Source organism: Canis lupus, chromosome 14 (assembly GCF_003254725.2).
Source record: "Canis lupus dingo isolate Sandy chromosome 14, ASM325472v2, whole genome shotgun sequence".
Classification (NCBI taxonomy): Eukaryota; Metazoa; Chordata; class Mammalia; order Carnivora; family Canidae; genus Canis; species Canis lupus.
In genome coordinates, this window is record NC_064256.1 from 23238591 (window position 1) to 23266401 (window position 27811).

Below are 27811 nucleotides of genomic sequence, written 5' to 3' on the forward strand. Positions count from 1 at the left end.
ATCTTCCAAAACTAAATCAGGAAGAAATAGAAAATCTGAACAGACTGATTATTAGTAATGAAATTGAATAGTAATGAAAAAACTCCCAACAAAAATCTAAGACCAATAGCTTCACAGGGGAATTCCACCAAATATTTAAGGAAGAGCTAATACCTATTTTTTTCAAACTATTCCAAAAAATAGAAGAGGACAGAAAGCTTTCAAATTCATTTCTGTGAGGCCAGCATTACTCTAACACCAAACTAGACAAAGACACTATAAAAAAAGAAAATTACAGGCCAGTAACTCTGATGAACATAAATGTGTGAAAATCCTCAACAAAATATTAGCAAATGAAATTCAACAATAAATTAAAAGGATCATTCATTACAATCAGGTAGAATTTATTCTAGAAACGCAAGTGTGGTTCAATATTTGCAAGTCAATCATTAGGATATATCACATTACCAAGGGGAAGGATAAAAACCATAGGATCATTTCAATAGATGCAGAAAAATAATTTTTTTAAAGATTTTATTTATCCATTCATGGCAGACACACACAGAGAGAGGCAGAGACACAGGCAGAGGAAGAAACAGGCTCCATGCAGGGAGCCCGACGTGGGACTCGATCCCCGGACTCCAGGATCACACCCTGGGCGGAAGGCAGCGCTAAACCACTGAGCCACCCAGGGATCCTGCAGAAAAATAATTTGATAAAATACAACACCCACTGATGATTAACAACTCTCAACAAAATGAGTTTATAGTAAACATACCTCAACATAAAAAAGGTTATGTATGACAGACCCATAGCTAACATCATATTCAGTGGTGAAAACAGCTTTTCCTCTAAGATCAGGAACAGAGCAAAGGTGTCCACTCTTACCACTTTTATTTAACATAGTACTGGAAGTCCTAACCACAGCACTCAGAGAGGAAAAAAGAAGGCAACCGAATTGGTAAGAAAGTAGTGAAGTGTTCATTATTTGCAGATGACATGATGCCATACATAGAAAAGCCTAAAGACTCCACCAAAACACTATTAGAACTGATAAGTGAATTCAGTAAAGTTGCAGGATACAAAATTAATATATAGAAATTGGTTGCATTTCTATACACTATAATGAAGCAGCAGAAAGAGAAATTAGGAAAACAAACCTATGTGCAACTACACCAAAAAGCATAAAATACCTAGGGATAAATTTAAGCAAGGAGACTTATACTCTGAACCCTATAAGGTACTAATGAAAGAAATTGAAAATGACACACACAAGTGGAAAGGGTATACCATGGTCACAGATTAGAAGAATTATTATTGTCAAAATGTCCATACTGTCTAAAGCAATTTACAGATCCAATGTAATTCCTATTAAAATACCAGTAGCATTTTTCACAGAACTAGAACAAATAATCCTAAAATTTGTATGGAACCACAAAAGACCCTGAATAGCCAAAACAGTCTTGAGAAAGAAGAATAAAACTGGAGGTATCCTAATTCCAGATTTCAAGATCTACTATAAAGCTATAGTGATCAAAACAGTATAGTACTGTATAGTACTGGCATAGCAATATACACATAGATCAATAGAACAGAATAGAGTCCAGAAATAAACCAGTGCATATATGGTCAATTAATCTATAACAAAGGAGGCAAGAATATACAAGGGGGAAAATACAGTCTCTTCAGTAAATGGTGCTGAGAAAACTAGACAGCTACATGCAAAGGAATGAAACTGGACCACTTTACACAAAAATAAACTCAAAATGGATTAAAGACTTAAATATGAGACCTGAAACCATAAAACTCGAAAAGAAAACTTAGGTGGTAATCTCTTGGACATCTGCCTTAACATCTTTATGGATAGATATCCTCAGGCAATGGAAACAAAAGCAAAAATAAACTATTGGAACTACACCAAAATAAAAAGCTTTTGCAAAGCAAAGGAAACCATCAGTAAAACAAAAAGACAACCTAGTGAATGGGAAAAGATATTTATTTGCAAATGGTATACCTGACAAAGGATTAAAACTAAAATATGTAAAAAAAAAAAAAAACCTTATATAACAACACCAAATAAAACAAGCACTCTGATTAAAAAGTGGACAGAAGAAGGTGCCTGGTTAGCTGAGTTGGTTAAGCATCGGACTCTTGATTTAGGCTCAGGTCATGATCACAGGGTCCTGTTCTCATGGTCATGAGATCAAGCCCCGAGTCAGGCTCTGTGACAGTGTGGAACCTGCTTAAGATTCTCTCTCTAAAAAAAAAAAAAAAAAAAAAAAATTCTCTCTCTCTGCCCCTCTTTCCACCCAGCATGCTCTCCCCACCCGGCAAAAAAGTGAGCAGAGAACCTGAATAGACATTATTCCACAGAAGACATACAGATAGCTCACAAAAACATGAAAAGATGTACATCATCACTAATCATCAGAAAAATGCAAATCAAAACCACAATAAGATATTGCCTGACCCTTGTTGGAATGGCTAGAATCAAAAAGACCAGAAATAACAAGTGGTGTTGAGGATGTAGAGGAAAAGGAACTCTGTGCACTTTTGGTGGAAATATAATTGGGTGCGGCCATTATTGAAAACAGTATGGAGGTTCCTCAAAAAAATTAATAATAGAATTACAATATGATCCAGTAATTGCACTACTGGTATTTTACCCAAATAAAGTGAAAACACTAATTTGAAAAGATAAATGCACCCCTATGTTTATCGTAGCATTATTTATAATAGCCAAGATACAGAAGCAACCTAAGTGTCCATCAATGGGTGAATGGATAAAGAGGGGTGTGTGTGTCTGTTTGTGGGTGTGTATGAACAAACTCTTGCCATTTGTAACAACGTGGATGAACCTAAAGGGTATTATGCTAAGTGAAATAAATCAGAAAACAGAAAAACAAATACCATACGATTTCCCTTATATGTGGAATCTAAACAAAACAAAACTAAACAAAAACAGACTTTCTTTTGTCTTGAATTGGTTTTCACATTAAAATGTCTTTACCACTTTGCTAAGAATTCCTTTTTTTTTTTGGTTTTAGTTTTTACTTTAATTGCAGCTAATATACAGTGTTATATTAGTTTGAGGTGTACATAGTGATTCAGCAAACACTTCCGTACATCACCCAGTGCTTTTCATGGCAAGTGCACTCCTTAACCCCCATCACCTATCTCACCCTTCTTCTCCTCTGGTAACCATCAGTTTGTTTTCTGTAGTTAAGAGTCTCTTGGTTTCTCTCTCTCCCTCCCTTTCCCTTTGCAAAAACAGACACTTATGTACAGAGAACAACACCGGTGGTTGCCAGAGGGGAGTGGGGGGATGGGCAAAATAGCAATCAAGAGGTGAAAAATTCCAGTTATAAAGTAAACAATCATGGAGATGAAAAGTACAACACAGGGAATATAGTCAATAATATTGTAATAACAATGTAACAGATGGTGACTACACTTATTGTGGTGAGCAATGAGCAATGTCTAGAATTGTTGAATCAATATGTTGTACACCTGAAATTAATAAAACATTGCATGCCAATTATACTTTAATAAAAATAAAAGTTAGGCACCTATAAAAGTAGTTCATCATAGACACATAGGTTTATTTCTGGACTTTAAATTCTATTCTACTGATATATATGTCCTTATGCCAATACCACATTGTCTTATTTACTGTTGCTTTGTAGTAAGTTTTGAAATCAGAAAATATGAGCCCTCCAGTGTTGTTCTTTAATGATATTTAAGGATTATTTTTGCAGTCTGGGTACTTGGGAATTCTGTATGAATTTTAGGGCCAGCTTGTCAATTTCTACAAAGAAATCAGCCGGGATTCTAATAGGAATTGCATTGATTCCATATGTGAATTTGAAGAATACTGCCATATGAATAATATTGTATTCTGATTCACGAACATGGGATGTTTTTCCATTAAATTTTTTTAAAATTTCAACAATGTTTTGTAGTTTTCAGAGTATAAGTTTTAAATTTACTTCTGAATATTTTATTGTTTGATGCTACTGCAAATGAATTGTTTTCTTAATTTCATTTTTGAATTATTTATTGCATATGTAGAGAAATACAACTGATTTTTGTATATTGATTTTGTATCCTTCAACCTTGCTGAACTTAATAGTTCTAATAGTACTTAAATGGATTTCTTATATTTTTCTATATGCAAGTCCATGTCATTTACATATAGAGATAGCATCCAGGTTAGAAAGGAAGTAAAACTATCTACCTATTATTTATTTTTAAAATCTATTACTGATTAATTGCCTAATTGCTCTGGCTGGGACATCTAATAATATGTTCTAAGGAAGTAGACATGCTTGTCTTGTTCCTAATCTTAGGGGGAATGCATCTAGTCTTTCATTGTGAAATGTGTTTGCTTAGATTTTCTGAAGATGTCCCTTAATCAAGTTGAGAAAGTTCCCTTCGATTCCTAGTTGTGTATTTTTATCATGAAAGTGTATTCAATTTTTTAAAATTTTTTCTGAGCCTGTTGAGATGACAATGTAGTTTTAATTTGTTATTCAGTTGATGTGGTATATTTAATTAATTGATTTTCCCTAAACTCATGTAAACCATGCTTGTGGACATTACAAAGCTCATGCTACCAAAAAAGCATAATATTTTACATATATTGTCTGTATAGGTCTCTTTTCAAAAAACAAATTAATTTTGGGGGTTATGAGAAAGGAAAGTGAAGGAATAGCATAAATTGAGTAAATTTTTGTGCAAGTGAAAGTATTTGTTTTCCTCTCAGTGATTACCTGCTCAGAATTTTAAAATTGTTTTTAAACTTGTGATTTGCTTTACTTTTTGTACTGGTGATCCAGATATTTTTTATATCTTTTCAAGCAATCACCATGAAATTTATATTTTGAACCACATCACTTTAAATCAATTCTTGTTTAGGTTTTAGTTCAAAGCAATTAAACAAATAGGAAGTAAGAAACATACAAATCCTTTTAAAAATTAACTGTATGCTTTGAGCTTGAAAGCACGACTTTCATTTGTGCTACTCTGGGCATAAATAGTGATGATGTACTTCCCCTTTTTTCTACATTTAAGGGTCCACCCAGAAATTTGAAACTATATTGTGTCCCGGAAATGTTCTCATTCTCTTTTCTTGCCTGTGATATAATCTCCTAACATAGTTGGTTCAAGTCGACCCAGATCATGTGTTTGAGCCTTTTAAAGGCAAAGTTATCTTCTCTGTTTCCTGAGAACAAACTGTAGCCCAGGGCCCAGCACCTAGTACCTTCTTGCCGTTGCTCAGCAAGTGCCATAGACCAGGGATTGTGGGCAGTTGAATCCAGTCCATTGCTGTCACTGGACAGTGGGCCACAGAGGGCTTGTCTCAGGAAGTGTCATCACTTTGTGGTTACTTTACTTTCTTAAATTTAACTAGAATATATTTGGTTTAGGTAAAAAGGTTACTTTAAAAATATATTATTCAGACATCACAACACTGCTTTTTTTAGGGATTAAAAATGTCTAAATAGTCTATAATTTCAGGGTGTCTATGATCCACATAGAATTAGTATATCCAGCTGGATATAAAAATGACAACATTCAACGGTTTTCCCTTGTCTTTGGGGTTATTTTTCAAAAACTTGTTATCCTCCACATTACATGTGTTTGTTTTGAGAGGAAAAGAAAGCAGGATTTATTGGAAAAGTATTTTATAACCCTCTCTGAAGAAGAAAATACTTTTGAAACAATTTGAAAAAGTCTGTAGAAACTGCATTTACAAGATATGAAGCAAAGTTTCCTTAGACAGTGTCGGGTTTGCAGGGCAGCATAGAATAGTAGCTAAGAGTGTAATTCCAGAGTTAGACTAAATATCTTGTGTTTCAGTATTCCCCATCTATTAAATGGAGAAGAAAGTGGTCTGTACATCATAAACAAAAACTTAAATAAAGAGCTTAGAGCAGTGACTGGCAAGTAAGTGCCCCTTTACCTCTTAACCCACGTCTTTGGCGATAGATGTAGATACACTGTTACAGCCTTAAGACTGACTCAAAAAAGTTGATAGAATTAGTAATACTAATATGATTTACTTATTGATATGTATATCAAAGCTCATCATCTCAATCCTTCTTTCTACTCTCACAAGCATACCATAAATTACTTCCTTTAATGAATTCCCGTCATCAGCTCACCTACAAATAGGCATAGGAGGGGAAACAGAAGCTCTGTTGGACTTTGAGTGTAGCTTCCACACATTTAAGAACACTTTTGGAAATTATGGGTGTTTGTCTTTAAGCCGCTTTGGTAGTTCAGGCCATTGCAATTATTTCTAGAAGGCTAAAAGAAGATCTGTATTAGGTTCTGAAACCTGACTACCTGGAAATACCAGACCATTGAAAACTAGTGCTCAGATGACCAAGAACCACCATGTAAATGGCTGAGTTCCAGAATGTTAACTGCCGCTGCTGCTTCCTTCCATGAGGCCTTTCTGTTCCCTAGTCCAGCCATCATAAACACCACACTGACCTATGGTGAAATCACTGGTTGGCCAGAATGCTCTTCCTTCTCCTAGTCCATCTTCCATTTCTATCAGCAGGTTAATTATATCCACATTTTGACTTCTGATAACCAGTCACTCCCACCTCCAGTGAATTGCTTTTTTGTCCTACACACACATCTTTCTTAATATCTTTTTACCAGGTGTTATCACTTGATCTACTTTGTTACCTTGCTATTATTTATGGGATTAAACAAAAAAATATTAACTGACAAACTCTCCAGATTCCTAGAGATATTTTTTTTAAGATTTTATTTATTTATTCATGAGAGACAAAGAGGGAGAGAGAGGGAGAGAGAGAGAGAGGCAGAGACACAGGCAGAGCGAGAAGCAGGCTCCATGCAGGGAGCCTGATGTGGGACTCCATCCCAGGTCTCCAGGATCACACCCTGGGCTGAAGGCGGCGCTAAACCGCTGAGCCACCTGGGCTGCCCCCTAGAGATATTTCTAATAAAAATACCTGATAGTGCACCTCGGCCAGCAATCTTTAGAGTACTCCAAAATACCTTGCAAATTCTCTACCAAAGTTCCGTTCCTACAACTATATTTGCTTTCTTCAAGTACTGACAGTCAAGATAATTTTAAATTGTTTAATCTGGCTTGTTACTCAGATTTTAATATTAATAATTTCCCTACATGTATTCATTGCAAATATATAGGATTTCATCTCTATTGTGGACTCATTGGTCTGACAAAATACATTCTGAGTTCTTAATAATTATCACAATGATTTTTAGGCCATGATTTGATAGAACAGTGGTGCCTACCCATATATATACACACACATATTTTAGACTCCAGAGTGTGCGATTTTAATGGAGAGAAGTGTAAAGTTAGGTCTTCTTCCATGATAAGAGTCCTTTTCTTATCCTTTGGAATGTTATTCTGAGTTATAAGTTTCTTCTCAAGATACATAACTATCAGTTGATACTTTGTTTCCATAGTTATTATTTTTATTAATTTAAGTGCTATTACCTTGAGAATTTTTACTAGTGCAGAAGATGTGGGAATTTGGGGTCTAAGTCTAGTTAGAGTTATAGTACTTTACAGCTGGATCATCTGGTCCAACTACTTCATATTTTCAGAGGAGTTATTTGAAACACAGAAAGCTTAAATGATTTTGTATAAGGTCAAATGGTTTAGGTGGAGACAGTAGTCATTGGGACTTGGATCTAGCGCTTTTTCTAAGCCTTGCAGGTTGATTTTCAACCTAAAGTCCAAGTAACAGTATATATTCTGATAATTAACTTCTTTATCCCTAAAAACTTAGGAATCCTGAAAAAGGATGTCCCTAAGAATTGGTTTTGTACTAACCAATTTTTCTGCTGTTGATCTGAAAGCATTTTTCAAACACAATTTGTATCTTCCTTTTGTTACTTTGTTGATACATTTACAATTTTTTTAAATTAAAATTTTAAATAAAAAATTAAGGTATGTGAATTTTAAATCTTCCTGTAAATGTGAGCATGATTGTGGCTTCTCATTTTTAATTGATTCTTAGCATTATTCACCCTCTATTTTGTTGGATAGACTTTCCCCCAAATCAGGTAATGACATCTCATACCCTTAAAATAACACACAAAGAATTACAGCATGGAGTTCCAGAGTGGATAGAAGGTCTTGGAGATTATGGTGCTGCTTCAAATAGGATTGAAATACCATCAATTATACTTGGATTTTAATCCATAAAATATTAAGTTGGCAAGGCTTGCTTTAATTATGATTTTTAAAGCTAAGCAAAGTGTGTATTATAGAAAGGTACATACAAATTTATTATACCTGAAAAAAATCACAATTTAAAATATTCAAGAAACATATTTTATGTTTCCCTCACTTCAGGCTCTTGCTTTTCTCCATGTACATAAATACTTTGTATTTCTATAGTCACTGAATCCTGACAGTCCTTTGAGAATTACTTCCTGATTTCCTACCTAGTTGATTGTGCTCTAGTCTAAAAATAGTGTCTTAATGTCTATTAACAGATGAATGGATAAATAAAATATGGTATATACATACAAAAGAATATGCGCCTCAGAAAGGAATGAAAAGTCTGATACGTACATGGTCTCCAAAAACATTATGCTAAGTGAAATAAGCCAGTCACTACAGGACAAACATTGTATGATTTCATTTATATGAGGTACCTAGGTAGGCAAACTGATAAAAAGATATAGAGGTTACCAGGGGCTGGGGGAAGGGAGGGATGGTGAGTTATTTAATCTGGACAGTCTCTGCTTGGGATAATGGAAAAGTTCTAGAGCTAGATGGTGGTAATATCTGCACAACACTCTGAATGTACTTCATGCCACTGAATTATACACTTAAAAACGGTTAGGACAATAAATTTTATATTGCATATATTTTACCACAATAAGAAAATACTATCCTGAGTTAGCCATAAAATAAAATAATAGGACTCTCCTTTGGGCTCTGAGTATATACCACGAAGGGACCATGCATCCTGCCATTCTGAGTAGCCCCTTCACTCTCACACTGGGGTGGAGAAAACACAGCTGTATTTATTTTTCCATCTCCATCTTCTATTTTGAAATACAACCTTTTTTGCAAATGAGAGCCAAGGTCAAGTGACATAGGACTCTACTCAGCCATTTCAGTTTGCCAAACATTGTTTTTCTAGTGGAGTGTGCTGGGTTAGGTGTGGCAGTTGTGGGTAATGCTACCACTCGTATGCCCTCTGAGCGGAATTTAATTCTGTACTCCCATTCGGTATGATGCATTTCCTTTTACTTTTACCTCTCCATGAAAATAGACAGTTGTATATTCACTACTATAATATTTCCAAGTGTGTGGCCTATTCCACACATCAAATTCAAATTACAAAGAAAATGAGGTTTTTCCTATCCAATATTTTCCATTTCTTAAAAGATGTTTTTGTTTCCTGAGATTAGAAAGATGTTTATATGCAAGGTGAGGCACTACTGAATTCTGGCTATGCACGCACTAAAAAGTATATATTTATGTCTGCACATAACAATAACATAAACTGACAAAATACAAACTTTTCAGTGTAAATTAAAAACAGAACAGATTAGCTGTCTTCAAACAATGCTATCGTGACATAATATCATTTTTATTGTTTATAATAATATCTAAATGTTTGTTCTTAAAAATATATATTATACTTAGGCTATAAATTTGTTAAAGGTTCATTCCATCAAAGAACATGCCAAAAAAACCTCAGCATGTAGTTACTACTTAATATTTTAGACTTACTTTCTTTTTGTATTTCCTACTCCTATCCTATGCTCTTTATTTCCAATCAATATCATATACGTTATGTCTATCTACTTATATAAAAAAGGAGTATAATAAAATGTTTCTGTTTCCTTACTATCTTTAAAAATAGTATTCCATTTCCTTTCTTATTGTCTATGCAGACGATTGAAGTGCTTTATTGTTTTACAAAATGAAAATCCTTCATTTGAGTGAAATTATTAGTGTGCTGAGATGTGCAAGATCATTTTTCATTGTTTTCCTTTGAAATTATCTGGAAAAAAATATGACCTTGCTGCATTACATTCTGAAGGAGCTGAATAGATATTTAAAATAAATAAAGCTATATAAATGGGAAGTTAAGTAGAATTTAGTGTGACTAATAAGGGGTATCAAATTCTTCAGACCTGTGGTATACATAATAGGCTTAAAGAATTCACATACAGAAGCCTAAGCCATTGTGTAGCCATGGCTGTGATCAGATGCTATAGTTTGGAAGCTATTACATGTTGTATCCAGCTTACTAGATTTAAGCAGATAGCAAGATGCTCAGTTGTATCGATACTTTGAACTCTCTTCCTATAGTGGCACACTTGTCCATAGATTAATTGCTAAGTCCTTAAAAGAAACAAACAAAACCCGGACAAGCTAACTTTAAATTATTTCCCATGATGACGGCCTTTACAGTGAAGGCAGAGCATGGGGTTGTAAATCAGGAGATCCAGAGTACGCATCTCTGCCAATTAGTAGTGATTTGACCTCAGATGGTCATTAAACTTGGAGCCTCAGAAGATGAGAATTGCAGCAGTAACTTCCCTATCAAATGTAACAGGTTGTGAGGCTCAAATGCAATAAAGTATGTGAAACTACTTCTAAAACTGTATAAAGCACTAAACAAATGCCATTTTCCCAAGATTCTAATTAGAACTTTTCTTATCCCACAGATTTAACTGAATTATGAAATTGATAAAATCATACCAGTGAGCTGTTTCACAGAGCATTATAGCACATGTTAAAGACCATTGGTTTGTTACAGCTTTAATTCCCAGATCATTTAACATCTGCACGACTCTGTTTTTGTTGATGTGGTCAATATGCCTCTCTTTTTTGGTGTAAATGGAGATGTGCAGGGAAATAGAAATTGATGGGGTTATAATGTCCTAATAAAGGGCACTCCTAATAAGGAGTCTGCATCCTGGGCCAATGGAGAAATAAGACCAAAGAGCCAGCAGACAGAAAACCAAAATGTCCCCCTTTTGACTAACACAGCCTAGGCTGAAGGAGACAGCTTAATGTGATAGCTGAAGTGGATTTCCAGGCTCCCAATAACCTATGTCTAGACCTGTGGGGAGAGTTTAAGTCAGCATAACAGATACTCTTAACTCGGGCAGCCCCGGTGGCACAGCAGTTTAGCGCTGCCTGCAGCCCAGGGCGTGATCCTGGAGACCCTGGATCGAGTCCCACGTCAGGCTCCCTGCATGGTGCCTGCTTCTCCCTCTGCCTGTGTCTCTGCCTCTCTCTCTCTCTCTCTCTGTGTGTGTGTGTGTGTGTGTGTGTGTGTGTGTCTCTATGAATAAATAAAAAATCTTAAAAAAAAAAAAAAAAGATACTCTTAACTCTGGTAACTTGGCTCCCCTGGTCCAAGTAGAGAGAGAAGAAAGAGACTTTCTCCAGGCCTCAGGACCTTAGATGGTTTAGTGTCCCTCATCTAGAAACATGGTATGGCCATTGTCCTCCTTGAGGAGGAATAGGGGGAATGGCAGACAGCCAAGGTGCTTAGAGAAAAATCCCTCTTTATGGAAAGCAGGAAAGTTAGAGAGAAGCTTTTCTCTTTAATAGAGGTAAACAGAATTTAAATTAGTGGAATTGACCCACCCATCCCCTCTCCTAGTCAGCTCTCATCTCTGAGGCATTCCTCCGCTTACAGTGCTTACCTAGTCCTGCCACCTGTTGCTGGTCGTGTTCCCCACACCCTTGCCACCAGGCATAGGCTCCTGGGGGAGCCCCTTCAGACTATACCAGAAAAACTAGCTCCTGAGAGAGAAGATCTGTGTAAGGCAGGTGGATGCTAGAGACTGACTGTACCCCCCCACCAACTCAATTCATGTATTGAAACCTAATCCCCTAAGTGAGGATATTAGGAGGTGGGGCCTTTGGGAGGTGATTAGGTCATGAGGGTGGAGCCCTCATGGATGGGATTTGTGCCCTTGAAAAAGAGGTCCTAGAGAAAGCCCTGGTCTCTTCTGCCATGTGATGTTTTAGGGAAAAGATGGCAGTCCAGGAACCAGGAAGTAGGCCCTCACCAGACACTGAATCTGCTAGCACTTAATCTTGGACTTTCTAGCCTTCAGAACTGTGAGAAATACATTTTGATGTTTGTAAACCATCCAGTCTATAATATTTTGTTATAGCAGCCAGAATGGACTAAGACACTTGATTAGAGGGAGTTTGGAGATGATAAGGTTAGCTTCTACCTCTCTCTCTTGATGAAAGGTGGATCTATGATAAAAAAAAAAAAAAAAAAAAAAGTTGCCACAGTCTCTACATTGTAGTAGAACCTCATTGAACTTCCATTGGGAGACACATTAGTGAAGTTGTTCATTTGCCAAGTGAAGAACAATCCATCTCGTTCTTTAGGAAACTAAGCTAGTTTTAAGTTTGTTTGTATTTAATACCATCCATGGTTTACCATGTGGGTGATAATGCAGTGGGCAAAATCTTGTTAGGAAAAAAAAACAGATGTGGAAATCCAGCTTAACATAATAATTCCTGGCCTTTTCTGAATAAGTCTGAATATAAAGTTTGTGAAGAAACTGAAATTATTTAGTCATTCAATAAATATATATCAATCACCTGTTATGAGCCAGACATTGCTCTGATTGCCAGGGGAATGGAGATGAAGGCTACTGTCCCTGAGTTTCAATGGCCCATGGTATTATGAGGGTGACAGAGCATTCCAGTCCAGTGTGATTTGTGGCGAGAGAAAGGTATGCACAAGCTGTTGTGGGAATACATGGGCAGGCACTTGGCCCAGGTTTGAGGAGTTACTTGGGGAGCTCTTTCTAAAAGAGCGCTGGTGTGCATCCTGAAGGGCAAATTGAAAGAGGCAAGATGTAGGGAGTAGGAAAGAGAAAGATGTCCCAATTTAGGCAGAAGTAACCAAATGAGCCAAAGCTCAGAGCTAAAGGGAAAGCTTGGCATGTTTGGATAATTGTAAATAGCTTGGTGTGAAGACATTAGGGAATGGTAATAAAAGAAATCTGAGGAGTAAGCAAGGCCAGATCATACCTTTTGTGCTACAATAGGGAGTTTTTTTGTCCAAAGGCACTGAGGAGCATTAAACAAGGAAGAGCATGTGAGATACTACCAGCGAGAGGGAGAGAGGAGTAGGCCATATATAGGAGACTCTTGCAGCATTCATGATACAAGACTATAGTGGCTTGCATTAAGAGAATTGATGGTGGGATTGATGAGAAATGATGAAACTTGGGGAGACATTAAAAACCTCAAAATCAGTAGGACTCAGTCACTTACCGGATAGAGGAAGTGACAGGGAGAGAGAAGTCCAAGATAATTCAGACTTCTGTGTTTGACAGTCATTGCACAAAAAATATTAGAAGAGCATTGGGTTGGAATAGAACTGGGAAGCCTTGAGAGTCAGGTTCAGAACATGTTGAGTTTAATATTTCAAAAGGAAAGATATAATAGGAATTGAACATGTGGGTCCAGAGCTCTAAATAGAAGTCTGGGTTCAAGATATGTGTGTGTGTGTGTGTGTGTGTGTGTGTGTGTGTGTGTGTGTACACATGCATGTATCTACATTCTTGTATCTACTTTGGGGGAGTGGAGGAATAGGGCAGAAGGAACCATGGATATGGATAAGCTCCTCTGGGGAAGTGTGTTGAGAGAGGAAGAATAAAGCAACAGAATGGAGAATATCCTTTCAGAATAGACAAAAAAAAAAAAAATCAGCTAGACAGATAAAGGCAACGCTAACAAGTGGCGCGGAAGCCAGAAGATTAAAAAACTCAGAGAGTCACCAGTCTGAAGTGCTACAAAGAAGTCATATATGGTTAGCACTTGAGAACGTCTTCTGAGTTTAGCACAGTGTGATTATTAGTGACCTTGGACAAAGTAGTGGCCGTACAGGGGCAGAGATAGAAGGCCGATTGCAGTGGGTGAGGAGTGAAACAGATGGCGAGTGTCAACAATCATCTCAGCCTGGCTGCGAAAGAAAGATAGTGTGGGCGTTCAGTGGGTAAGATCCGGTTGGGTATGAAAGACCTCAGGAGAACTTTCTGTGAATGATGAATTGACTTTATAAAAGATGAGCAATCAGGAGCCACCTCCTAATGGATGAAGCCGTGTCCTTCAAGAGTAGGGGCGAGATGGATGCGGGGTGCCAGGGAGGGATTTGCTTTGGGTAGGAAGAGGGCAACTTGCCTGTGGTGGCAGGAGGGAAGTATGGAGGGGTACAGACAGATGCAGAGAAGGTTTTTGGGTACAGTAAGTAGACGAGATCCTCCCCTGATGATTCCTATTTCCTCTGCAGAGTGGGATGCGAGGCACTCATCCCCATGGGCTGGCAGTGAGGAGCCAGGTGGTGATGGAGGGCTACAGGAGGGGAGAGCAGGGGTGAAAAGTGTGCTGACAAGAATGAGGGGGAAGGCCTTGAGATTTCTGGATAGCTTCAGGTCAGAGATGATGAGCTTCTATAAACTTCTTTTTCAAGTTTTTTTATCATCTTCTTTTTAAAAATGTTTTTTTAAAAAAAATCACTTGGATAGCCTTTTTTTATTTCACAAACCAGTATTAAACAGGATCCCATGCTGAGCATACTGTTTCTTGCTGGTTCCTTTCCTGAAATGCTTCTCTTTCCTCTTTCCACTGCTCCCCCACTCTAGTTGGCTGTACAGAAGATTTTCCGGCTTCAGTGAAGCCACTTTTCCAAGAATGCATGGAACAGATTACAGAAGCAAGTGCCAGCCTGCTGCTTACTTCCCTCTCTTCACTTGCATACATTCAGCTGGAGTTCTGAAAAGAGGAAGTCAGGAGAACTTTTTTTGTTGTTTTTGTTTTTTTGTTTTTTGTTTTTAAAGAAAGATGGAAGAAATGGGAAGCACAGGCAGGTGGAAAAACTGTGGGGGGTGAGGGGAAGGGAACAAATATTGAAAAAAATATCATAAGCTGAGATGTAAATTGAAATGATGTCAGAAATCAGAAAGGGAGCTAAGAAAGTATCTACTTTCTAACCTGGCCCCTTAGTTTGCTTTTTAAATATATGGCATCCTCAAACTGGGCCAAGCCAAGGCCCTATGGGAAACATGTTTGCAGTGAATTCAGCTTTCACTCCTGCCTAATTTATCTGTATCAGTGGTCAGGTGTTCTGGGCTTTTTTTGTTTGGCCTAACCCCCTCGATTTCAAATCAAGTCTGGGGTGCCTAGAGTATCTCAGAAATAAGGAGAGCGGATTCAGTGCCAACCAAGTGCCACAAGTGAGGCACTAGGTTATTGTTCTGAGTACAGAGGATCTGCAGAAAAGCAACAATCAGTCTCTACCTTTGCAAAATAATTTTTCCCTAGTGAAAGGAGACTATTGCTTAGAGCTTATGTAGGTAAAAGAGACCAGTCCTCCTGCTTTTGTCAGCTAGCTGGACATTTATTAGCAACTAGCTTCTTAGAAAAATAAATAAATAAGGAGCCTGAGTGCTGCCTTAACTGTGCTTTTGCTTCTATCACCTTCTAACCTCCTGTCCCCTGATACTTCTGACTCAGATTTGCCCCCCCCAACCCACCCCCACCAAGACACTGATGTAATGCAAGGAGATACCAGCTGAAGCCAGAATAGAATGGATAGTTATCTGGGGAGATAAAGTGACAGTGTTGCCTGTTCAGGCTATTGTTCAAAGGAACATGTCTTTTATTTATAGATGTTAGAATTTAAAGGCATAGACAGCCAGAGCTTGACATTACCTCTTCTTACTGTAACTTGTTTCCTAGAAATATGCTTTAGTGTATAGCTACCTTCTTTGCATGTAAATTGAATGTGCTAGATGTGTTTTATACCTGGTTTCATATTCTTCTAATAGGTTCTGTTACTGTTTTGTTTAAGGTTGGTTTCTAAATTTTAATGCTTCAATATTTTGCTTTTATGGGACACTATTTTATCTCTACTTATCTGAGGCATAGGTTGTCTTAAAATGCAGGAGGGTTTTGTGGGTTTTTTTAAAGATTTTTAAAATTTATTCATTCATGAGAGACACAGAGAGAGAGAGGCAGAGACACAGGCAGAGAGAGAAGCGGGCTCCATGCAGGGAGCCCGATGTGAGACTCAATCCCGGGACTCCAGGATCACGCCCTGAGCCAAAGGGAGGTGCTCAACTGCTGAGCCACCCAGGCGTCCCAAATGCAGGAGTTTAAAAAGATGCTAAATATAGGTGATTTAATATTAATAAAATATTCATATTTTAGGCAGGTATGGCTAAGTAGATGAGGTCTCCAAACTGTTAGCGGGTTTGCAAAATTGGCACCCCTTAATAGATTTCATGGTGATTTGGGGGGCTTCTGTGCCAGGAAAAATGTAGTCTGTTCTTGAACCTGCATTTTCTTGCTTTCAAATACCCAGGAGTGAGGTTCACAGGATGCCACTAACCTTCTGTTGCTCCAGGGAAGTGACTTCATTTTTCTAAGCCTTTACTGAAAAGTGTTATGTGCCTTGTCTTCTTGGACTTTTTTTCTGAAGCTCTGAGAAGATTTTACAGTTTGAACCTCAAGAATCTTTACAGCCCCTCTGCAAAAAAAAAAAAAAAAAAAGAATACTGCCTATAAACCTTCTTGAATTATTTGAAACAAAGATAATAGAATGTGAGGAATACAAGATAAACTTGGCCAGCCCATTTTTTAACAGGTTAAGTGATGAATAAGAATTATTAAACAAACATAAAAATAGCTAATTAATTCTAAACTTTGTTGTACTGATAACAATAAGGAAATTCATCTTCTCCTCAAGACAAAAAAAAAATTCTGACATGGGATACTCATATTCAAGCCATGCAAGGGCAAACATTAATTTGAAAAAGAAGTATTAAAGCTAGATTATATGAAGGAACTTATGCTCAAGAACATTGTCATAGCAGCCCTTCTGTGAACAGGATTAATCACAAAAATAACAAATATGCTTTATGAACACAATATTTGAAATAATATTTTAAAATTTGGCTATTAACCATAAGGTTAATTGATTCTTTTCTTCTTGCTCCATTGTGATTAACATACTCATTCTTCTTTTTAAAGACCCATTTTATTATGCAAATGAAAAAAATTGAAAGACTGTGTGTGTAAGAGAGAGGGCTGCATTTTGCCGGGGAACTCATGCACCTGTTTCAGCCCTCAGCCCCCACCTCTGCTTCCACTGGCTGCCAAGCTAGACTTCGTGATCAGAGTAGCGGGTGTGGGGTCCTTGAATTTTGACTCACATTTTCTTTGTGACTTACTCTTGTTTTGCCTTATAATTTCTCCCCTTCCAGCTCTCAGCATGCCAACAGCAGCTGCATCATGGCACTCACCCTGCTGCCAACAGGGCAGGCAGCCTCCTTGGAGACTGCAATGTTGCACTCGAGCCAACTGTTAAGAGATAGATGTTGGAGTAATACATACAGCACAGCTGAAATTCAGATCCTTCTAGGAGGCATTTGGTGGAACACTTTGTCAGTGGCATTTTGAAGTTGATTTCATTTTTGGAAACTTTTTATTTTGGACAGTTGTCAAACATATTCAAAGGTAGAAAGAATACTGTAGCACCTTCCTGTGTACCTTCTATCTCTCCATTTCAACAATGATCAACTTATAGAGAATCTTGTTTCACCTTCCCCAGTGTTTCCCCATGGTTTATCCCGACTACTGATAAATTCATTCCAGGGGATAAATATCTCATAAATTATAGTTGCTTTCCTGTCCTTCTCTAGTCTAAGATCTGTCACCTTAATGATTTCTGCAATCCTTTCTTCCTAATGGTAGAAGATATTAGAGTCTTTTGTCCTTCTAAATTAAGCTAAAATATGCTCTGTTGGCACCTGTCATATTTTCTAATGTGGCCCTCTACATTTTCAGGGCTTTGTTCATTCAGCTCACCAGTCTGTCCACAGCATGTCTGAGGTGTGCGGGGTCTTCAAATGTAAAGCATTAAAGGTCACTGGGTTTGATTCTCAGTGTCACCACAGACTAGCTGTGTAAGCTGAGGACAACTTGCTTCACCTTTGGGTCCTTCCGTGTCCTCTGTTTTTCACATGGGACTAATAATGATACACACTTCACAAAGCTGTGGTAGGACTTACATGAGTGAGTACACTTAAATAGCTTGGATGGAGGCTAGCACAAAGGAAGTGCTCAGCATATGCCATGTGCTGCCATCCTCCTCCTCCTCATGATCATTTTTCACCCCTCACCACTCATTTTATAGACAATAGAAGAGAGGCCCAGGTGGATGAAGTATACAGCAGTTTTATCAGGAAAACTTGAACAAGGAATCACATCTCTCAATTCCTTTATTATCCAAGATTCAGTTTGCCAGAGAGTTAAACCTTAGAAGTTGGGTGTTTAGAAAGCAAGGCAGTATGGGTAATACCCTCTTTAGTGAGGAAGGAGAACATTCTATACATAAGAAAGAGAAGAACGTTCAAGCATAGGATGCTATTAACAGATCTAGGGAACATTTGTGCATGAGATTAAAAGAAGGCAAGATGTAAGAGAGGATGGTAAGGTAAGATGATTTGAACCACCAGTGAATGTCAAAACAAAAGAGGGTGCCTGGACGGCTCACTAGGTTAAGCATCCAACTTTTGATTTCAGCTCAGGTCATGATCTCAGGGTCATGAGATAGAGCCTTGAGTAGAGCCCTGCATCAGACTCTGCATTAAGTGCAGAGTCTGCTTAGGATTCTCTCTCTCTCAGGATGCCTGGGTGGCTCAGCAGTTGAGCATCTGCCTTCGGCTCAGGGCATTGATCCTGGAGACCCGGGATCGAGTCCCACATCGGACTCCCTGCATGGAACCTGCTTCTCCCTCTGCCTATGCTGCCTCTTCTCTTTGTGTCTCTCATGAATAAATAAATAAAATATTAAAAAGAAAAAAAGGATTCTCTCTCTCCCACTCCCTCTGGCCCTCCCCCCACTTGTGCACTTTCTCACACTCTCTCAATCTCTGTCCCTCAAATAAATAAAATCTTTAAAAAAAGAGAGAGAGATGGATGGATCCTGAACTTTAAAGCCAAGTGGCACTGGCCATTCCTAAAGTTTTTGTTTATTCACTCACTTTAACATGTGCTAAGCTTATTCTACTTACTTACAAATATCGTTTCGTTAATCCTCATAGCAATCCTGTGAAATAGATACTATTATTGATCTCATAGTACAGCCAAGGAAACTAAGGCACAGGGAAGTTAAATAACTTGCCCAGGGCAATAAGCAAGAGACCTTGGATTTACGCCCAAGCAGTGTAGCTCTAGAATCTGTGCTCTAAACACTCTGTTGTGCTGCTCCAGGGTAACCAAAGCCTCAGTGCGTAGGTCATCTTGAGGAAAGCAGCAATAGATAGGTGATATCCTCTAAAGAGGCTAGAATTGTGGCATCATTGCTCACTGATACCTGTGCTCTCATCTGACCCAGGGATCCTTAGTATTTAAGTCACTCAGGTTTCAGGAGGCAGGTCTACATACGTGGACCTTTCTAATAAGCCTTGTCATAGCAGGGTGGGGTTACACTGTTCTATTTGCAATCCAAGAAAGTATTCTGGTGTATTGTTTTCACGTGAAGTTAAGACAACTCTTGCCGGGAATGTGTTTGGTGAATTCAAAGTCATTTACTCAACAATGATTTCTTGAGGGCCTCTGTTCTAGGCGTTGGGGATGCCTTGTGAAGAGAGCAGTTCCTCTCCTACAAAATCATGGATTTTTCCTCTCTAGAGCTTCTCAGTACCATAGCAACTGCTGCCATTTTCTCTCAACTCAGAAACAAAAGAAGAATCAAGAGAAACCTCTCTTGATCCCACATCCCTTTCCAGCTACTGGCCCATATCTTTTTCCCATGTATAGCACAATGTCTACAAATGTTGTCTGTTCTCATATTTGTCTTCACTTGCCATCCTCTCATCATCTTTTCTTTTTAAAGATTTATTTATTTTAGAGAGAGTGCATGCACAAGCAGGGTGAGGGGCAGAGGGAGAAGAAGAGAAAAGCAGAGTCCACACTGAAAAGCAGAGTCCCAAGCATGGAGCCTGACACAGGGGATTTGATCCCATGACCCTGAGATCATGACCCCAGCCAAAACAGAGTCGGATGCCCAACTGAGTGAGCTACCCAGGCGCCCCACCTCCTATCATCTTTTATTTTATTATTTTTTAAAGATTTAATTTATTTATTCATGAGAGACACACACAGAGAGAGAGAGAGAGAAAGAGAGAGAGTCAGAGACACAGGCAGAGGGAGAAGCAGTCTCCATGCAAGGGAACCTGACGTGGGACTCAATCCCAGGACTCCAGGACCACACCCTGGGCCAAAGGCAGGCACCAAACCACTGAGCCATCTGGGGATCCCCCCTATCATCTTTTAAACACAGCACTAAGCAGACTCTCTTCTCAAGATCTACCCCACCCCCCAACTCCAGACTCATATCAGATCCCCCTGCCTATTTACAGCTCCACTTAGATGTCTGTGAGACACTTGGAACATCCAGAACAGCTCCTCATCTTCCTGCCATACTTGCTTCCCCCTGACACTCTTTTCCCATCCCTGAAAAATGGAGACTCCATTCTTATTCCTCAAGCCACAGACTTTGGCTTCATCCTTGACTCTGCTCTTACTCTCACACCCCATGTCCATTCCATTAGGACATCCTATTGGCTTTCTTGGTCTATCCACAGTCTAACCATTCTGTCTCTCCATTAGTATCACCATCTAATCCACAATCTTTTCATTCCCAGCTGGTCTTCCTGCTTCCTTCCCTGGGCACAGTATCCCCCACTGGCTATAGTCAACACAGCGACTAAAGAGATTCTTTTGACATCAGTAAGAATACATCTCCTCTACAACAATCTGTCCTTCGAAAATTTTCTAAAGCCCACATGCAACAACATGAATGAATCTCATACATATAATGTTAAGTGAAAGAAGCCAGAAACAAAAGAGTTCCTACTGTATTATGACTACATTTAAAATACAGGTAAAACCTCTCTATACTGTTAGAAATCAGGATGATGACTGAGGGGCAAAGAGTTGGCTTTGAAAGCAAGCACCCCCGGGGCCTCCAGGGAGCTGGCCACTTCTCTTTCTTGATCTGGGTGCTGGTTGCTCACAGGTGTTTGGTCGGTTAAAATTTAGCAGGCTCTACCCTTATGATGGACCCTTTTCTGTGTGTATTTTCCACTTCAATAACGAGTCTTACAAAATTGCTGTTTCTTACAGAAAATCATTCTCTTCTATACTTAGAAGGAATTTATCAGCACTTATGACTATTAGGACGTGAGCTCCAACCAGGCAAAAATCATGTCTGTTTTCATCCATTCAACAATTGGTTATGGAGTGCTGGGCAGTGGAGATACAGCAGTGAACATGGGAAGTGAAACTCCTTAAGCTTCCAAGGGGTGATACCAGAATAAATTATATACCATGTAACAAGGTGCCAAGGGCTATGGAGAGGGAGACGGAGTGCTGGAGAGGGGGAAGTGAGGGCCAGGATACAGTTTAAATAGTTGGTCAAGGGAGGCCTCCCTGAGGACATGAGAGAAGGAACCTGGTATTTCTGGGAGAAGAACCTCTAGGGCAGAGGGACTGGAGAGGAAAGGGCCAAGGCAGAAGCAGCCTGGGTGTTCAGGAGCAACAATGGGAGGTAGTGGGATGAGAAAGAAGGGAGCCAGGACAGACTAGCTGAGGATCCTGTCAGAGAGGTACATGGAGCCAGATCAGGAAGGGCCTCGGAGGCCTCCATACAGACACAGCAGTCTTATTCTGCATGAGACCCAGTTGAGGGGGTCGGGGAGTCACATTTTGCCTAACCTGGTTTGAGGTAGGTTTCAGCTGCTTGGAGCAGCAGGTCGTTGGTTTCTCTTCAATTTTTTATTCATTCTCCTGTTGATGGATACTCAGGTGGTTTCTGGTTTGGGGCTTGCATAGAGTGTTGTGAACACCCTGGTGCATATCTTTTGGTAAAGTACTATGTATAAGGTATACCAGTCTTGAAGAAATTGAACAAAATATATCAGTTCCTCTTTGAAAACCTTGTGTAACATAACATGCTAGTTCCAGTGAAAGTCAGGCAATCAACCAATACTTATGGTTCGCATACTAGGTAAACACTCAAATATGTATTAGGGTATATGAGGCAGAGGATACACGCGTACATACAAAATACGCAAGGTAAGGCATGCAAGGTGGAGAATACAAAGAAATGTCAAAAAGATTTGTTGCCCTCAAGTACCCTAGAGTCTAGTTGGGGATAAGACCTATGCATATGAAACAGCCACCAGCATGGACACAAACAGGAATTGCCAAATAATATCCTAGGCAGTGTGCCCCATATTCTCTCTGAAGTGAGAAAGGTCACTTTGGACTGTGTTGATATAAGATTTCACAGGGAAGCTGGGAATTCCCTAGAGCCTGAAAGCATACATCAGATCTGTGAGCCAGACTTTGTAGACATTATCAGGCTAAGGAAATAGCAAGAATGCCAATTTGTATTTGAGAGGGCCATGGGTGGCCAGTCTGAGTAAAAGTAGGGTTTAGGATTCATTTCAAAGTCCAGTAGAGACTGAGATGGATGTATTTCTCAAGTGAAATAAATAATAGCATTCTGATCTAGGACTCTTTCTGTATCCCACATTTCACAATCATTTTGCTATATTAATGCCACATTTACCATTCCTAAGCCTCCAAGTCCACAAGGTCTAAATGACTTAAATATATATGTATTTTTAGACTGGCAAAGAAACCTCATCCAGTGTGACTGGAGCAGGCCCCGAGGTGGAAAATAAGGCAGGCCAGACTTTGGAAAACAACTCGTTAATGGCCGAACTCCTGAACGACGTGCCCTTCACCTTGGCCCCACACGTGCTGGCTGTGCAGGGCACCATCAGTGACCTTCCAGACCACTTACTCTCCTATGATGTCAGCGAAAATTTATCACGGTTTTGGTACGATTTCACCCTTGAAAATTCAGTGCTCTGTGATTTGTAATCTGTCTCTTTGCACCTTAACAGCTTGAAACAAAAGTTTGCCTATTTTATTTAACCTGTTTGATGTTCTTTGCCATTTCACTGCTTAAAGGTCCTTAGAAAAGCAAGGATCATAAAGCAAACGACATTAATGTTCATTACTCTATTTCTTAGAATATATTTGTACAAAGGTTGGACTTAAGCTCTACTTCCTTTCCCCCAGATAATAAATATAAAAATTAGGCTATCAGGGTTTTATGAAAGGAGCAGATTCCTTCAGCTGGTCTCAAAATATAACACCTCGAGTTTATCTTAGGAGAACTGTGAGAAAGAGCTGTGGCACTTTTCTTAGTTACCACAACTCCAAAATCTGTGCTTAGAATGAGAATGCTATCTCTCTTCTCTGGTTTGGAGGAAGCTTGAATTAATGTTATTCCCTTTCTTCCACAATGTTTATGAATGAATTCAGAAAAACAGTGTCATCTAGTAGCTCAATCTCTTCAATCCTGATTTAGACAGCGAGGTAGAAATTTACAGCTTTTCCTAAAACGCAGTGGTAGTTTGCTGAGCCATGAATGCCATACCTGCTCTGGAACACCTTTTCCTTTGAGTGATACATTTCAACTTCCTCCCACCCATGGCAGCCCTTTCCACCGTGGATGGTCCCTGGATGCCTGCCTTTGTTTTCTGCCTCACTGCTACTTCAGAGCCTGTGCCCTTACCAGCTTTCCAGAGAAGTCCCCCTGCTTCTGCCTTGGTTGGCATTTGCTCCCCTTACCACATATGTTCCCAGTTTATGAAGAGATTCACGTTTCCTTTCAACCTCTCTGCCTCCTAAAGAAAAACATCTCATGATGATACATATTATTGCTGATAACACTCTTATTTAGAAATTTGTTGGCCACCGTACAGATGGAAATGTTTTACTGCTAGAAAAGCTGAAATCGACTCATTTCCAATTAGAGTGCAGGCAAAACACCTAACTATGACTTTTAGTTCTTGGCTATCCATTATTTATTCTAACTAAAGCAGTAAAGAACTGCCATTGGTCAATAAACTGTAAAGAGAAGAAGCAAACTGTGATGGAATATTTTCCATGCCATGGAAAATTTAAATCACATTTGTTTTGATTAGGAGCAATACACTTTATTGATTCTGTGCCAAATTTTAAGTATATTTTTTACAAAGATAGAGTGCCATAACAAAACTAGACTCTGTGCATAAAGGTACCTGAACCATTTAAGTTTTACGTGTTGTGCATGTTTGTTTAATAAATGTAGCATTGTCTTGATAAAAATGCCATATTATTTAAAAGTTAAATGAACATTTCTATTGACAAAAATGTGCTTCATTTACAAATAATGTTACCAAATGAGGGGAGTGATTACATTAAATCTCTACACAGTTTTCATAAAACATCAGTCTAGGAAATGTGAACTAACATGAATGTGAACATTTTATAGTAGTTTTTGTGAAAGCATACTTTTGAATATCCACGTTAATGTACCTTGAAAGTAAATGTTAAGTACATCATCAATTTGTCTAATATATTTGTGAAATTTTCTCATTTATATTTATGTCTACCATGTTATAAATATGCTTGTATTTTCATTTGTCTAAAATAATTGTTATATTTAAATAAATGTGAATTAAAATAAATCAATATTTTGATTATTTTCAGACCCAGAAAAAATAGCTTTCTTTACATTCATATTTGAATGCAAGTTATTAATTCTTTGTGAAGCAAATATTTAAGTATATAGTTTGTGAAGTGCCACAAAAAATGAAATTTCCACTTATATGTAAATTTAAGGGAATAACTTTGAAAGTGGTAAGATCACTAGTCCTGGCTTCACAGGACTGGAAAGATTTGGAAGAAATCACATGAATATCTAACTCTAGATAGATCCCCATCATCACAAAATTTAGCAAGGCCTAGTATTCGCAACCTTTTTTTAACAAAAACATTTTAGTTTTCTTAACCTTGTGTATGAATCAGTGTTACTATTTTAAAATTGGAAGAAACATTAGAAATCATCCAGCCAACTTCATTTACCCAAGAGAAACTTGAAGCCTAGAGAGGTTAAGTGACCTAACTCACCTGGTTAGTGATAAACATTTAATTCAATAGTGTTCATAATTTTAAATTACAACAAAGCTGTATGTTCTGGTGGAAAGAGTTTGGAGAGCCACCTCCCCCCCCCCCCCAAAAAAAAAGGGAAAGAGTTTGGACCTCTGAGGCAAGCCAGACAGTCTGTAATGGCTCCCTCACTTACAAGCTGTGGGACTTTGGTCAGTTCCCTAACCTCTGGTTATCTTAGTTCCCACACTTGTTAAATAGTAATTGTATGCACCTTGCAGCGTTAAGTTTTAGACAGTTTTGTCAGATGTGTGACAGCATAAAGCTTGACACACCATAGGTGTTCTAAGAAAGGAAGCCGCTATAATTCTCATTACTTACCACACGTGCACATTAGTCTAACAAAATGCAAAATACATATTAACTGAACTGCTTAAAGAGTCATATAAAAAACAGCAACTTAACATTTATTATTGGTCTCTCCTGCCCCATTATTTTTTTTTCCATAGTAAATACCTAACTATAGGAAAAATTTCTAAAATATGTCGGTTGACTCTCTGCAATTCCTTAGTTAAGAATTCCCTACGGGACACTTTCTTTTCTCTTATTATCAAGAATCATGGCCATTTTCCTTAATACAAATTATCATTAGAAAAAGTAAAGTAGAGAATGTACAAATGCTTTTACTGAATCTTATTTTTAGCCCTAAAATATATTCAGGAAGTTGCATGTATTTTTCTCTGGCTTTCTTTAATGGCATTTGCATCTTTTCCTAAAAGCAGAATTAGAGAGGTAATTCTGACCAACTTATTATGGTTAAATTTTGATTGAACTTTTAAAATAGTACCACTAGGTATTAACAAAAGCACATTTCTTGTTAAAGTTCTGGAAATCCATAATAATTTGTTTTTTTAAGTAAACATTCACTGAACCAACACTTTTTTCCCCTTTTCAAAGGAAAATGACAAATTAGGAATAGTATGAAAAAAAAATCTTTTCTAATAGTCCCAGAATCCTAACGTCTTATAATTCTAAAGGACAGATCAGAGTAGCAAAGAAATAATCTCATCCATGTTCTAAAACAGTGGTACATCAGATCTTACTCCTTTAACTGCTATCATGATAACTGAGGGCAATGTTCATTTATTAATCATTTGTTATCAAGCAAAGAATGCTACTTTCAGAGATAATACATCGTCTTACTATGTCAGTAGTAACATTCACATGAATAAGTATATTTGGTAGGTGGCTGAAGGTGGCTTTTTTTTTTAAACTATTTTATTTATTTATTCATGAGAGAAAGAGTCAGAGACATAGGCAGAGGGTAGAAGCAGGCTCCCTGCACAGAGCCTGATGTGGGGACTCAATCCCGGACCCTGGGATCAGGCCCTGAGCCAAAGGCAGACGCTCAACTGCTGAGCCACCCAGGTGTCCCAGGATGTTGTCTTTTAAAGCCATTGAGAAGAGTTTGTGGAGATTATCTTTTGAGCACTTGTGTCATCCTACTAAGGGCATGACTCAAATAGTATTGAAAAATCTGAAACTTTCAAAATAGGTCTGATTCCACTGATAGTACATTGTTCTGAAAGATGAAGTATTCTTATGTGTCAGGAAAACAATGCTTTATGCCGTATGGTTTGGTGCATCCATGTGGGTGAAAAAGACTCATTGATTGATGTGAAACTCTCTTACAGTCAATATAGCAGTATTTAGACATCATTAAATAAACTTTTTATGTTAGGGTAGCTTTAGATTTATAGAAAAGTTACAAAAATAGTGCAGGGTTCCTATATACCTCCTACTTAGTGTTCCTTTTGTTAACATCTCAAACTACTACAGAGCATTTGCTACAACTAATGAACCAATGTTAGTTCATTACTATTAACTAAAGTCCATACTCTAGTCTGATTTCACAGTTTTCCCATAATGTTCTTTCTTCCCTTCTAGCATCCCAGCTTGTAGAACACATTACATTTAGTCATCATGTCTTCTTAGGCTACTTTTGGCTGTAACAGTTTCTCAGACTTTTCTTGTTTTTTTTGACCATGACATTTTTCTGGAGTGTACCAGTCAGGTATTTTGTAGAATATCCTTCAACTGGGGTTTATCTAATGTGTTCACATAGTTCGATTACAGGTTTTTAGAGGTAGATTACAAAGATGACATGCCCTTCAATGGTGGTATATCATATCAAGGGTACATGCTATCAACATGATATTCCTACTGATATTATTAACCTTTATCACCTGGCCAAGGTAGTGTTTTTGCCAGACTTCTCCACTGTTAAGTAAACCCCTTCTCCACTTTTATATTCTAGTTTTTGGAAGTAAGTGATAAATCATAGCGCATATTCAAGCAGTAGGAAATTAAGTTCCACTTCTGTAAGAGGCAAGTAGCCACATAAATTATTTGGAATTCTTTCATATAAGAGATATGCCTCTTCTCTCCAATTTATTTATTTATCATTTTCTTATTTATATTGGGACTCATAAATATTCCCTCTTTTTTTTTCCACACCTAAATCAGTGGTAGCCAAGAGATATATTTACACCTTTATAAAAATTACTAAAAGAAAATTTGGCACATTTTCCATGGTGCACATGAATACCACTTGTTGTTGGATATGAAAATATATTCTATGATTTTCTCAGAATTCATCTCCCTTCAGATATATTTCTCCTTAACTTGTCATAACTATAACTGTATGCACAGTAGACTTTCCCTGAGAGCTACGAGTGTTGCATTGTAAGTGGAGCCCTCTTCAATACTTGGCCTTTTCCTACCTCT

The 27811-nt window shown here is 38.1% G+C and overlaps 1 protein-coding gene and 1 long non-coding RNA gene across 18 annotated transcripts in view; one reads left to right on the forward strand and one right to left on the reverse strand.

Annotated features, from left to right (window-relative positions):
- UMAD1 (UBAP1-MVB12-associated (UMA) domain containing 1) overlaps nucleotides 1-27811 on the forward strand; it is a 360265-nt gene that overhangs the window by 211573 nt on the left and 120881 nt on the right. For 6 of the 17 annotated variants that reach the window (XM_035698531.2, XM_035698532.2, XM_035698534.2 and 3 more), the window contains 2 exons: nucleotides 22709-22923; nucleotides 23589-24603. The exons of 1 other annotated variant lie outside the window; for it this stretch is intronic. In XM_035698531.2, coding sequence (XP_035554424.1) covers nucleotides 22709-22923; nucleotides 23589-23799 — 426 coding nt within the window. In that variant the 3' untranslated portion in view covers nucleotides 23800-24603. 10 more of the 17 variants (XR_007402016.1, XR_007402009.1, XR_007402018.1 and 7 more) reach the window with 7 other exon arrangements.
- The window catches only part of LOC112674859 (uncharacterized), a 103294-nt gene continuing 90229 nt past the window's right edge, over nucleotides 14747-27811 (reverse strand). Inside the window, exons 7-9 of the long non-coding RNA XR_004804692.2 lie at nucleotides 17239-17368; nucleotides 16398-16535; nucleotides 14747-14779 (exon numbers count right to left, since the gene is read on the reverse strand). This is a non-coding gene — a long non-coding RNA (uncharacterized LOC112674859). The remainder of the gene's footprint in view (nucleotides 14780-16397; nucleotides 16536-17238; nucleotides 17369-27811) is intronic.